The 14,662-nt window shown below is 34.3% G+C and overlaps 2 protein-coding genes across 2 annotated transcripts; one reads left to right on the forward strand and one right to left on the reverse strand.

The window, feature by feature from the left end:
* On the forward strand, nt 1-8,218 carry LOC132551076 (DNA polymerase iota-like). The gene is made up of 9 exons (XM_060215181.1): nt 1-321; nt 1,427-1,543; nt 2,261-2,425; nt 3,290-3,460; nt 3,856-4,107; nt 4,730-4,908; nt 5,801-5,892; nt 6,245-6,381; nt 6,768-8,218. Exons 1-9 carry the CDS (start codon nt 150-152, stop codon nt 8,216-8,218), a joined length of 2,736 nt encoding a protein of 911 aa, XP_060071164.1. The 5' UTR covers nt 1-149.
* Nucleotides 8,219-11,764: 3,546 nt separating this feature from the next.
* On the reverse strand, nt 11,765-13,179 carry LOC132551077 (U3-aranetoxin-Ce1a-like). Its single transcript, XM_060215182.1, has 3 exons — nt 13,129-13,179; nt 12,410-12,578; nt 11,765-11,889 (listed from the first exon to the last, which is right to left on the reverse strand). The coding sequence occupies exons 1-3, from the start codon at nt 13,177-13,179 to the stop codon at nt 11,765-11,767; spliced, it is 345 nt and encodes a 114-aa protein (XP_060071165.1).
* Between the last annotated feature and the right edge of the window lie 1,483 nt (nt 13,180-14,662).

Here is a 14,662-nt window from a genome sequence, read left to right on the forward strand (position 1 = left end):
CTGTCATGTAAACACATACAAGCATGTTTCCTGCTAAAGATTGATTTTCTGGTGTTGTGTTGAAATAAATTAGATCTAGTACATCTAACGACCAAGAACAAGTGCATGTCATGTAAATGAATTTGTCATGATAAGTCTACTGGACTGCCATGGACGATCACGGAGAAGATTTCGAGGAAAATGAAGACGAAAGCTGGAGCCTGCCATTCAGTGGTGACACACCACATCCAATTTCAAGTATCGACGTTGGAAGTCCAGGAGGGAAGGTCATCACACAGGAACGGAAACTCAGCGGACATAATCACATGCTGTCAAATTATGGTAAAAGTTAGATGTGTGGCGTGTAATCCTAAAAGTTTCTTCAAACACACGTAAAACCGTGTAAAACACTAAAATAGTCAATTCCACAGATTTTGCCAGAATATTTGCCTTTTTAAAATTATTATACGAGAACATAGATTCTATGAAAACAAGTAAATATATTTAATAGTTTTGTTTGAAACAGAATTCCTCAATTTATTCATTTGTATACCAGTTTAAATTAACCAGAACAGAAATCTTCGTTTATCATTCATTAGTATAATATTGATATTTTGTTGTCTTGTGAAATACAAGGAAGATACACATGGTCATGACAAAATATATTTGAGTATTGTGAATATGAGATGGGGAGCTGTCGATTTTATTCAAGATGATAACCTTTATGTTAATTTTACTTATATTCAAGGTCACTATTCACAGTTGTTTCTTCAAAGATCCAAGTTTAGACAATGTAAAACCTACGTATCCATATACAGTAATCTCATAGAATTTGACCAGTACATGTAGGTGATGTGACTAAATATATTCAATCATAATAAATCAACTTGTCGTGTTCACATTTTATTATCATGATAACAAGTTTGTCAGTATATTCACATAAATGTACATGGCATGCATAACAAGACCAGTCATTCTACATCTTGTACTGAATATCCTTACTAATTCACAGCTGTAGATGACCATTTTACTTAAAAAGCCTTTGCTTAGTTTGCCTTTTGATACATTAACCTATTTATGCAGTATTAAGCCTAGGGGTACACTATGACTCAATCCAGTGGACAGGGATGTTCATTTAGGGGTCAAGGAGCCTTGGGCCACTCATAACTGAAACTGACCCTTCCTTTTTCCCAGATTTTACTCAGGGTGGCCACCTTGTTCTTGATGGATTTTGACATAAAATTCTAAAAACTAAATGACTCATTGCTGTCAGCTCCCAGAATTTTCCCTGCGAAGACCTACGGTATATTTTACAGAAATATCAATTGTTACATGTGATGTACATAGATGGCCTTATATAATTATTACCTTATCAAACAGGAGATGAATGCACATTGAAAGTAGGTTAATGATGAAACAATTTTAGATTGTGATTTGAACATTACAGGTGATTTATGTGTCTCAGCACTGGGTCATACAAGGACTATCATCCACATAGATATTGACTGTTTTTATGCCCAGGTAGAAATGATGAGAAACCCAAAATTACGAGACAAACCTCTAGGTAAGTACAGGTTTTAGATGTAATTATTACACATCACATTCTTCTAAATTTGATTCTGTGAAAGATTTTGTTTCCCTGGTTTATCGGCGTGTGAACAGCCAATGTCATTATAAGACAAGGTCTTCTTGTAGTAGATGGTGGCTGTCTCACTGAATAACATATGGGAGGTTCATTGCATGCCCTCTAGAACAATTAGGATAAAGTGTTTAGCCAAAGGACACAACTTTGTCGCCATGTACTGGTCTGTTTTTAAGCTTCTATGTAAGACCTCTATGACATGTAGCTCTGAAAATAATGACAAATATTCATGAAAGATCAATTTTTTTTCTTTTGATATGCCAATCTGTTAATAGTCAAGGTTTATTGAGTACAGTATGCATTTTAACATAACAGGTATTTTGAAAAAAATATGGTTAATGTTTCAATGCTTAAAGTAACTTGTTATATTTAAATGGTTTATTTAGATGTATAAGATGATTGAAAAATGGAAATTGTAAAATATAGTTAATGTCTTTTACACAGAATAAGATTTCAGTAATTATGCTTCATAATTGTCCAGATGAAGGACTTGTGAACGTGTACCAGGTATTGTTTGATAGATGGAAAGATGGTGTTTCATGTGGATCTACTACTGGGGTAGATAATGATATGTTTGTTTAAATATGTTGGAAATTCATATGGTTAATGTTTCAATGTTGATATGGTGTGTATGGTCAGGTATCCAGCAGAAGTATATAGTCGTGACCTGTAACTATGTGGCCCGGAGATATGGAGTGACCAAACTCATGGGTATCAACGAGGCTCTGGATAGGTGTCCAAACTTGGTACTGGTCAAAGGGGAAGACCTAACACATTACAGACAAGTCTCCTATAGGATATCAGGTAAGTTCAAGGTCAGTTCTATCTACAAAGTGTCAAGGTCAACTGTGTCCAAACTTGGTACTGGTCAAAGGGGAAGACCTAACACATTACAGACAAGTCTCCTATAGAATATCAGGTAAGGTCAAGGTCAGTTTTACAAAATGTCAAGGTCAACTGTGTCCAAACCTGGAACTACTCAAAAGGAAGGATCGCACACTACAGAGGTGTTTCTCATAGAGTATCAGGGTAGGCTAAGGTCAGTTTTTCAGGATGTCACTTGAAGGTCAGATGTGTCTTAATTGGTGCAACTAGTTTTCAATTATCAACAGACAACTGACAAGTGAGGCAAAATTCTATGAGGTAGTGAAGAAGGATTAGCCTCTTTTAGACAGGTTTCAATGTAATATCTGCCACAATGACCTTAGGACTGAATGCTTGCTAAGGTAAAGTTTTTTTTCTGAGTCACATGGAGGTCAGATTCTACTTAGTATTTCATGTACCTGGTTAGCCCAGATTGAGATCTTTTGGGGCTGATAGAAATGGCTTGCAAATGAAAAAATATATATTTGAAGCATTTATACCTGTTTTCAAAATAAGTTATGAAAATGGACATTTTCATGGAATTTCCTCTGCCTTCTATACCAGTTGTTAGACAGTTTGATAGACAAGTGACTGATGTCTGGTGTAAAAGTCAGAGAAAATGTGGGTCATTTTCTGAGAAATAATCATTTATCACTGCTTATTTGTTAATTGTCTTACAGCATGTCCTCATAAAGTTTTGAAGTTTTAGCTAAAAAAAGATGCAAAAAATGACATGCTAAACCAATGACATTAGACTGAAGAGACTAAATTTTAAAGAAGAGGCTGTTTTTTTTCAATTGGTAGAGTTCCTTCAGCAGTACACACATCATGTAGAAAGGCTGGGCATGGATGAGAACTTTCTGGATGTTTCTGACCTTGTCAAACAGAGGCAGGAGTCGGGTCACAGTAGATCAGATGTCATGGGTCATCAATTCCTACTGGAACAAGACAACAACACTCTGGAAGATGATAAAGGTGTGTTTGACCTGAGATGTAACAAGTATATGTAAGATTTTGTTTTCATAAATATTGGTTATAGATATTTCATGAAGGATTATTAAACTGCTAAAGTAGAAAGGATTTGAAAGAGAGATTTACAGCTGAAAGAAATTTACAGATTCTTCAATTGACAGAATTCATGGTTAAATTCCTTTATTAATCTATATAATTTTGTAATTGCATAAAAGTGAAAAAAAAATAGTTGAGATACTTTTGCACATTGACAAATTAGATAATTGGTTGATGAAAGTAAACTTCCTTGTCAGAAAGATATTGTGGTGATATGCTTGATATGGTTCCTTTTGTAAGATAATAGGAGCATAGAAATGACAAATTTCAATGTGATGTGTATATGTGTTGTTTACTTACAGGTAATGTATGTCGTTTAACGGTCTGTAACTGTGGATGTCGTGAGCGACTGACAGTGGGATCACAAATTGCTGCAGATATCCGAGATGCCCTGCATCAGGAGCTGGACATTACTTGTTGTGCTGGTATCTCCTACAGTAAACTCCTGTCGAAACTTGTGGCAGGAAAACACAAACCTAACCAGCAGACGACACTATTTCCTGAGCAGACAGCCAAATTCATGGCCACTGTGGGACAGGTCAGAAGAATACCAGGTATGTTATAAAACTCTATTAAATGAGATATTTCAGATTAAGTATTTGTCTTTTGAAGTTGTGACCAATTAACAAATCTTTATTTTCTTCCACAAGTAGATTTTTGGCATCATAGTGTTTGATTTGCTTCTGTCAACCTGCTGAAATGCAAATGTTATGATGTTGAAGCTGATTAAAACTCTTCAGGTCTTACATGTTATTAGTTTATTCATTTTGAAAGAAATAAAATCCAGTTTTGGTGTCAAGTGTTCAGTCATATCTCATTTTAAATGTATTTATGAAATGCATGGAATACTAGGTGTGTGCAGTGAAGGCCCATTTGGCCTCTTGCTGAGAACAAATCATTCAGTTCTCTGCATATAATATGGATGAATTTTCCAAAATCTGTCTTTGAGAGTAAATTCAGTAACTAATAGGTGACATTCTGTTAATCACCATTTATTCATATTGAATCGCAAACTTGGCTATGACTCCAGCATTTAGCAAATGTATATATATATAGATAAGAGGACAAGTTAATGTCACATTTCACTAAAAAATCAGTGAGTTTCTAGAAGTTTGATTATCAGGAGAATAATGTTAGGATCTGCTTATTATTCAGAAATTTGCGGATTTCTTTCAGGAATTGGCTCCACAACATCAAAGAAGCTGGCAGCTTTAGGAATTGTGACACTGCAAGATCTTCAACAGTTTGACCTTTCTGTCCTCAAACAGGAATTAGGACCAAAACAGGCTGTTGTCATTCAACAGCTGAGCTTTGGAATAGATGACAGCCCTGTCGTTACATTTGGCAGACCCCAGGTAAGAATAGTTGTACATTTACCGGTACAATATTTGCTTTGATTGTCACAGCCATTTTTTTATGATTACCTTCATCCTTTTCCATATATTGTTATTGTAAATTCAAAGCTTGTTTTCATGATGTCATTTAGAAACTATGATCACTACTTTTCGAAATCATACTTTTATCCTTTGCCAATAATTCCACGACAACTTACAATTGATTTACTGTGGAGCTGTTTGATCCTATCAACATACAATTGTATCCGTTTCATTAGATTGATTATGGGTGAGTAATACTTGGTGACTTTGAAAAAAGGTTTGGGATTGATCCTTGTAGATGTAAACAAAGAAAGTCATGCATTCACTTAAATAAGATAAAAACTTCAAACGTTTTATTTTGAAATAGATGTGTTTCATTTTATCTTTGAAATCAAATCATTTGTATGGAACAATGTAATTATTACATGTATAAAATGTATGAAAAATAAGCTTGTTGGGTGATCATCAACATCTGGAGTCATTTTGAGGCAGAGTTGGTATAGATATCAAACCACATGCTGGGGAAGTTGTATTTGTTGATGGCCTACCAACTGAGCTCTGATTTCAGTAAAAATTGCACTTAAGTTATTGATCTAAATATTCTTTTTTATTATGGTACATGTGCTGTGTTCATGACCCTAAATGACAATGCTTTAATTTTGATTATGGTACTATGTTCTAGACCATCAGTGACAACTTTTTTTTATATCATAGTACTATCTTCTAGACCCTCAGTGATGACATTATCTATGATTATTGTACTGTATTCTAGACCCCCAGTGATGATTTAATTTTTTATTATGGTACATGTACTGTGTTTTAGACCCTCAGTGACAATTTAATTTTTTATGGTACATGTTCTGGGTTCTAGACCCTCAGTGACGAGGACTCCTTCAAAAGATGTTCAACTATTGAAGATGCTAGATCGAAGGTCAAGGAACTGCTTACAAGCCTGACTAAAAGGTACAGTAAAAATTAACATCTCTGGGCTTACAGTTTTTCAGATTTCATGATTTTGTTGTGAATTGGTGAATCATTAATCTTTCATGTGTTAGTACTGACTCTGATTTATTTGTGATTGTGCAACAAGTTTTAAGAAATCAAGAAGGGCAAAAACAGGATCAGAAGATCTTTTGGTCTGATGTAAGGTAACGGAGATGATGGCAAGATTTTATGTCATTAATGGTAACTCTTGGTGCAAAGGTAAATAAGTTGTTTACAACTCTAACTACAACCATAAGCAGCTACAATGTGTTAGTACAATATGAATAAATTAAGTCTACACCTTTAGCTTATATTTTTGGTGCTTTTACAGATTACTTGATGATGGTCGGACACCCCAGACCCTAAGACTGACCATCAGGAAACTGACCACTGCTGATAAAAAGTGGACAAATCGAGAGAGTCGTCAATGTCCAATTCCTGGTCACGTGATGTCTTCTCTATCCTCTGGTAGGTATCGGCCGTAAATACTGAGGTTAGAATTGTAATTGTATTTATGTTCGGAGACTGAGGCCATATCTGTTTAAGGAATCTTAAAATTCAATTTATTTTTTGCACCTATCGTAGTCAGACTACAGATCTTTATCTACTGACAATTATATGAAATCTGTGAAAGGGATGAAAATATTATGGTCAATAAATTGTTTATAATTTTGATAGATAAACTTGGGAAGTCTTGTTTCTAATTTGTACAAATAAACTTCGAAAAATGGTTTGTAATTTCCAGAGATAAATTTTGGCATTCTATTTTATAAAAATTGTACAGATAACTTTAGTAGTTCTTGTTTCAAATTTTCACAGATAAACTTGTTGATTCTTATTTCTAATTTCAACAGATAAACTTGAAAGGCTGATCGATCACTTGGAGGAGATCACCATGACACTTTTCAGCAAGCTTGTCAATATTAAGGATCCCTTTCATCTTACTCTTATGAATATTGCATTTTGTAGTCTCGTGGAGAAATCCAAAAATGCTATAAGCTCATTCTTTACCGTCCGAAGCCCTAGAGACAATGTGGATGATGTACGGAAAACCAGAGAAACAGGACAAAAGTCGCCCATTACAACTTTAAACAAAGGGAAACAACAAAATATTCTTCAAAAATGGGTTCTTAAGTCTCCTGAAAAATCCAGGCAACATAGTCAGGAGTTATTTGGTGACAAACAGGATGATGGTCAAGTGAAGGAATCAAGGTCATTTCTTGGTTGTTCATTGGTTCAGGCTCACTTGGTGAAGAAAACTTGTGGGGAATCTCACACAACAACAGGATGTGTTAGCAGTGATTCTGTTGAATTACCAGTAATATCATGCCGGAAAAGAAAACCTGAGGAAAGCATTGAAGAAACAAGATCTCATAGCAGTAAGAGAAGCATTGGTAGAAATGTTGATGGAGGTAATTCTTATACAACTCCCAACAGAGTGGACTGCTCTCTCGTGGATAGAAGAGGCCCAGAGACAAAACTGACGCTCCCAAATGATGTAGATATGGAGGTTTTTCTTCAGCTTCCTAGAGATATTCAAGGAGAAATTTTACAGGAAGCTCAAACAAGAAAAGATGAAATAGAATTAAATAGCACAGGCAAAACACTGAATGCAAACAGGGACATGGAGTTAAATAACAGTATTGTGGATGGTTGTTCTAAAAGTTGTGTAAAAGACCATGATGAATTCACATCTCGGAATAGAGGGGGAAAAACTTTGAGAAAAGACACTGAGGTACTTCCCCAGACATTTTGTGTCAGTTCAATTCCTTCCGACATTCAACATGATCAAAGTAAAGGAACAAAACCGAAAGAAGACAGAAAGGAAGATTTTTCAAGTAACCAGTTAACTAGTGAACATTTGTCTTCTGTCTACATTGTGAACATGCATAGTTGTATCAATGCTGATCGGTCATTGGAGTCAGAAAATGTGATAAAAACTGAGTCTATTGTGAGTACTACAGAGAAACGAAGCAGAGATATATTGCACCTGAAAACAAATGATGAATCGCGATCGGAGACGAATATTTTCGAGAAGACTGATTATGATGATAATATTGATGTCACAAATAGTGACAGTTCTGTCAATACATATCAGTTGCCACCCCACATTGATAAGGAGGTGTTTTCAAATTTGCCTTCAGAGATACAGAATGAGTACATCAGTCAGTGGTCTAGAGTCCCTATACCTAAACGAAACTCTACACAAACAATGTCACAAGATAGACATTGTAACCCTAAACACAAACCTAATGGTGGAAAATCAAGTATTCTAAACTTCTTTCAGTCCAAAAATAAAAGGTGATTCATACTTTTGTGTCTGTTTTGTTGTTTTTGTTTAATTTTTTTAAGTCTTCACCTGTTTTTGGAAATCTAGATGACAGGGAGAATTTTCAAAAATGAGATTTTATGTATAGGACATAAGTTACAGTTACAGATGTTGAAGAAAGATATATCTATCGTAAAAAGATTGTTTTTTTTGCGGGGTGATGTTCAGGAAGTTTACGTTGAGCAGAAGTGTGTTGCTGAATTGACTTGCATTCAATAGATGTCTGCTGAGTATATTTATGGTCACAATATTTATGTTGCTGAGCAAAATTGATGTAAAGCAAATGGATATTGAGTAGATACATGTCGAGTCGATATATATAGGTTTATGTTTAGTATAATTGTGGTGAGTAGTTTTATACTTATTTGGTTTGTTTAGTTACGTCTAGTAGATTTACGTTATCAATTCGTATGTGATGAATCACATGGCATATATTTGTATTTATTTCTTTTGACAAATATTTAAAGTCTTGTAGTGTCTTCTGTCCATTAATACGGTTTTAACATTTCCTTGTGTCACGAGGCAAGGATCCTTTAAACATTAAAAGGTTTGTTTTGACGTAACTGAATATATCAGTTAAATACAGATATCCCAGTCATGATGTACTCTAGTGTATGAACTGATTTATATGGCATAGTTATAATCAAAGGTGTCTAAGCATATGTACTATTCTATGTCATATCTTATTCAACTTAATATTTTTAAAACCTTTTCGCCAATGATCTGCAGCATGTAAGTTGTATACAAAACACAATGTTGATTTATTTTACATTGAAGTAAAGATATGGACTGTGAACTATACAAGTAATCCAATTTTGTAATTCATTCAACGATACAAACAGATATAATTATACTGTGATTGAAAGTGTTGGTGTTGTCAACGATCTAGTACATCTAAGATATCAATAGCTTAAAGCTCTTTATCTAACTCATTGCAAAAGACGCATTACTATATATCACCTTCAATCACAAATTCAGAAAAAGGGTTGTTGAAGTTCCAATACAAACATAGCATATTCTGACTACATCATTATGAATGGATTACAGATAGTTACATGGTCAAAGATGGAAAACAATGGCATTTTTATGTCGTAAATATTCTGTTTAATTGGCTTATCATGTTTGTTCTCGTGTATACCTCGTATACCTCATCGACTGGCTGATACATGAACAAGATACTAAGTTATAAACCATATATTTCCTGATGTTTAAATGTTAACTTAGTCACAATACATTTTCGTTTTAAATTACCGAGGAGTCATTTGCCAAGAGATTTTGTGACTGAAAAAAAGGACTAAGAAAACCAAATGCATGACATCAAGAAAGAAGGACAATGTCTATTTCTACAGTTACTTAATGAAATCACAATGTATTCGGTATTTCGTGAGCCATTTGATTAAACGAAATGCAGTCAGTGATACTAATGATATCAACTACATTGAGGGTAACCTATGTTTTTTTGTATGTCAGATTTCACGGTTGATAAAAATATGAAAGGAAGAATGACAAAATATTCTGCATACTTTACTATTTATACACTAACGTCTAAGGGGTATGTGGTATGTGTTCAATTGCACGGAGTATCATCTTTAAAGGGACACGGAATTGAAACCATGTCGATGAGCTGGTAATTGTTCCAATTTGGGTCCTTTCGTGAGTTTTATCTTTGCTTTTGCCGTGTCCTTGTTTGCATTGTGATTTAACATCACCGTTTTTGCTTGCTTGTAAGCTTATTTTTTATTTTGTTTGGTTACATTTTTTTAAAGTTTTTACTGTATATTCCATCGCTTCCGAATTCCAATGGTATATTCATACGGTGATCAATCTTCTGTGAACATGTTTGTTTCAACCTAGTTTGACTGGTGATGTTCATGATTTCGTGTGAATCAGGGTGTAGCAATTTCATTAAAACCTCCATCTATTGTAATCTGTCTAAATCAAACGCCAGGGCCGAAAATATTATGACAAAATAAACATGTTACGTGACTTTATCGTCAAGTGAGTCGTATTTGTGAGGTTCCTTACGGGGCTGTAAATCCATAGAAACGTCAGTACTTTCTAATGATTTGCATTAAATTTTCGTCACATTTCGTTATGCCTTCTTGTGTTGTAAATCAACACAGGTAGACCACGCTGGCTTTGAGAATTGCATATACCTGTTACAAATTAGATTAACTCGAGCTTTCTAACTCATATTTTTAAAACAAAACTTTGCTATTTGATGGTAAAATCACAGTTTCCCTAGAAGATTAACGAACGTCTCTTAACGACATAATGATGCATCCCTATAGATCTAGAAGCTGACTTGATGAGTCTATGTACAGGATAAAGACAGTGGTTGGTCCATTTTTAAATAATCTCGATGTTCTGTTCATTTTTGAAAATTTAAAGAAACTTATTGAGAAGTAACGATCATTGGACACAATAACAGGTATTTTGCGGATGATTGCGCTTCAGGATATGTAAGTTTGTTTCACAGATCTTAGGGTAAATAATACGAAACTGGAATAAGATAATGATGTTGTCTAGTCGTGTTGTTTTCCCAGATGTGTTCCTGGTATTATCAATAGATATGTACAACGACAATATATTCAGAAAGGTAAAGAAAGTTATGATGGGTAACTTACACAAATAATAAAGGTTGTAAACTGTGCTTTATATATAACACACATTCGTTTCTGACATTTCTATAGATACGGTTTTTCAAAGTCGCCTCTAAGGTTTCAACATTTTATGCCTTTGGTATCATTGACGAGTCTTACAATGACGAAATTCATTATTAGGTTCTATTGTAGCGTATTAGAAGTGTCATTTGAAAAATTAATGACTCAAAGCTGGAATCAATCAACAAATATCAATAAACGATAATGCGATGAAACAATTGACTTCACGTGAAACAGGAACATGATTTTTCTTCATAATAAAGATATTTTTCTCTTTATGCTATTTTTTGGGGATTCTTTTGCTCCACGTAGAAGTAGTTATGCATTTAAAGTAACTGATTTTTTTATTTTATTTTTTACTTAAAACTTGAATTATTACTTTCGTATATAATTACATATCATATGAATTGCTGAATCATTACTTGTTTTAAACGCTTTGTTAAATTGTCAAATACGTTTTCGTCTGTTTTAATTACGTTTACCCTTATGGATGCTGACCAAGATTTAAAAGGTGGGTGTCGTCGATGGAACGAAAACGTTCGATGCATCTTGTCTTGGCTTCCTTGTTTCCATGGTATCTATGTAAATGTTTCTTCCTTGCTTTATCAAGTTTGACTTTGTATTAAGGCTTTGTTATTATGTCGGTATTTTGATTTTGTGTTTATACAGGTTAATTTTCAAACGGCTAAAACTCCAATTATCCAATCCAATGACAAACTATGTCATGTGTCAATCAACTACGTCATAGATGACGTACTTGAAATATTCACTTGAATACTTGCGAATTATAATAAGATTATAATGAAAAACAAATTGTTTTTATTCATACAAAGGATCGGTTTATGACCGGTCAGACTTCTCAATGTTGCGCAGCAGTGCAGAAACCAAGTCCTGCAGATTCTACAGCTCCTTCTATAGATGAAAGGGGATCATCGGAAGGCGGAACTGTACCGGGATGTAAATGGAAATGCTCGCATACTAGACCTAAAAGGATAGAGATAAACATCTAACACACACAATGTACACAAGTATATATTACCTCATTACATAGATACAATGTATTACGCTTTCATTATGGTTCTCGTGAGAAGAAATCCATCATCGTCGAAGTATCACAAAATCATAATGATTATACAATTAGAAAAAATATCGAAGAATATTATAGTACGATGTGACTTACAAAATTGCATTATTAACCAATACATTTTAATAGTTTACTAAAAAGTATGTAGTTGTTACAAAATGATACATCTGCATGTTTACAGCAGAAATGAACACGTTGTGATAGAACAAGACACCGTAAAGTCATATATTACGTGGTTTGCAATTTTTTGCCTTGTCAAAGCGTAGTCTTTTATCTTACTAATAGTAGGAATGTGCCTCATATCTTTAACAAAGTATCAATGCATTGACGTATGGCTAAAATTCCCATGAAATTGATAAAAATAAAAGCCCACGAAAACAAATGTTTTTTTTTTCCGGTAGAAAATAAGTGTATATTTGCCTTGAGCGCATCCACATTTGTAGACATATGCATGGTGTCCAGGACGATGACACGGGTCTGTGTCGTTCTGGTAGTAAGCGCAGTAGTGACCCCGAAAGTCATTAACACAGCACTGAGACGCTAGACAATCACTGTTGTCTGTACATTCGTTTTTCTCAAACAAAAGTCCCTTTATGGTAAAAAAGAATAACCAACAAAATGTATTAAAATAAGCATTTATATTTGTACTTAATTATTTCTTTAAATACATGTAAATTGAAAACAAAAATCTTCATTATACCACAGATGGTATTTCTATCTTCACAAAAGCGTAGCATCATTGCCGAATCCTTATTCCGACGGAAGAACTGTATGTTGTACTTCTAATTCTAACTGTGTTTTGTACTACCACATCCGCCAAAAGCTATAACGTCAGAACGGTACATGAACAACAGAAAGATTTTCGAGAAGATTCTTGAAAAAATGATAGGAAAAGAAAACCCTATTTACCTGAAGGGTCAACCTCATTTGACATACGACTGCTCTAACTATTATAATCTAGATCGGTCCAATCAGTTAGCCCGGTGCTAAGTCTCATAACCAGTTTGATAATAACTAAACCACTAGACGCATTAACGAGAATCGAAAAAAAGTTGGTATTGGTACCTCACAATGTTTATTTCGACTATTATTTGTTAACATGATATTCATATACAGAAGAAATAATAAGATTTTCTTACCTGACATATTGCAGCCAGAACAATAACAGACAGACATGCGAAGACGTTCATGATCAAGTCTAATTCGCTGAAGGGATACGTCAGCAGATTTCAGCAAGGAAATACTTCAAAATTCTTATCTACCAAGTGCGTGACCTGCATAACTTTGGACGTATGAGCATGTGCAATGACCCCTTTTTTGTCTTATCTCATACATTCATATGCTTTACGTAAAAATATACCTAGATATCTAGTCCAAATAACTACAGCATATTTCGTCTTCGTTAAGTATACAAGAACAGCAATGAAATGCTGACACATTAACATAATCTTCATTCAAACTCAAGTGTAATGACACCAGGAGAAATTATGAACGTAATGAAGATTTGATATATATATATAAGGATCAATAATTCCGGAAGGGTAAGCGTCTTCTGCTTCATCGAAGACATCAGCCATGTAAATCTTGGTCAACCCAAGTTAGTAATGTCCAGTTCCCAATGTAAACAAGAAGGAATCACTGTCATTTTTATATCACACCGGGAAATAAATTAATTCTCAATGAGATCAATCTAAACTTCCTCATGATATTGATGTTGTGATTTGTCAGTTTTCGACTTCTTGATATCTTGAACAGGACCTTGCATATCGAATCACATGCGACATATAAACACCATGGGTCCTTGATGCGAGGTTATTGCTATCAAACTAGAAAAGGCACTATAGGAACATTGACACCAGCACGCTTATCATACAACTTGGTGGGAAGCAGCTACTTATGTAAGAAAAGAAATGATTGAGGTAAGTAAATGATGTTGGAGAGTCATTACTAGTCACATTCTGACATATATTATGGCCATGGTCAAGAAATTTCCTGTTACTTAAAGACAAGATATCATCATTATGTCTGGAGGTGAAATTGAAAGAAGAAGTATGAACATAAAATATGTCAGCCTAGAGACTACCACCCAACAGATGTTATTTTATGATTTCATCCTTCGTGTATTTCTTATTTAATTTGGATACATTTTTCACGAACTACGCTTCAGTTCACCAACATATATTTGTAAAGCGCTCAGAACAAAAGATCGAAGAAGTCTTCCTGTTTAACTTTTATTAAGATGTTAGTGATTGTACTGTATTGAGATAACAAAAATAACCACATCTACCATATATAGCCAGTGAACATGAATTTCACAAATAATCCTCTTACCTGGATTTTTTTTTACATTACTTACGACGTAACCAACATAACGCCCTATAACTACAACATTAAAGCAGCACATCTTGTTGCAGTGATCTGGAATACTAATAAGAAATCATTAACACTGAAACACGAAGTTAAGTAACAACTATGTACACAAAACCAGAATAATAAATAAAGCAGATAAGTCGCATTTTCTGCTTGATATACTTTGGCGATGTTTTCTACAGCTGTTAGTATGTATAAAGTAAGAAATTGTCAATAACATGTCAAGTCTTTCACTTAAACACTGGTAGCGTCACTGATGCTGACCAAGACACCAGTATGGATGCTTGTCATATTTTCGGTCTT

This window comes from Ylistrum balloti, unplaced genomic scaffold (assembly GCF_031769215.1).
Source record: "Ylistrum balloti isolate Yb309-2 unplaced genomic scaffold, AGI_CSIRO_Ybal_v1 Utg370172, whole genome shotgun sequence".
Lineage (NCBI taxonomy): Eukaryota > Metazoa > Mollusca > Bivalvia > Pectinida > Pectinidae > Ylistrum > Ylistrum balloti.

Excerpts from the sequence above, each read along its gene's own strand:
- LOC132551077 (XM_060215182.1), bottom strand. The coding sequence starts at position 13,179 with ATGAACGTCTTCGCATGTCTGTCTGTTATTGTTCTGGCTGCAATATGT. Across the intron at positions 12,579-13,128 it reads TTCTGGCTGCAATATGTCAG|GGACTTTTGTTTGAGAAAAA; the intron begins GTAAGAAAATCT and ends TTTACCATAAAG. Across the intron at positions 11,890-12,409 it reads CAAATGTGGATGCGCTCAAG|GTCTAGTATGCGAGCATTTC; the intron begins GCAAATATACAC and ends CTATCCTTTTAG.
- LOC132551076 (XM_060215181.1), top strand. The coding sequence starts at position 150 with ATGGACGATCACGGAGAAGATTTCGAGGAAAATGAAGACGAAAGCTGG. Across the intron at positions 5,893-6,244 it reads CTTACAAGCCTGACTAAAAG|ATTACTTGATGATGGTCGGA; the intron begins GTACAGTAAAAA and ends GTGCTTTTACAG. Across the intron at positions 6,382-6,767 it reads GATGTCTTCTCTATCCTCTG|ATAAACTTGAAAGGCTGATC; the intron begins GTAGGTATCGGC and ends TAATTTCAACAG.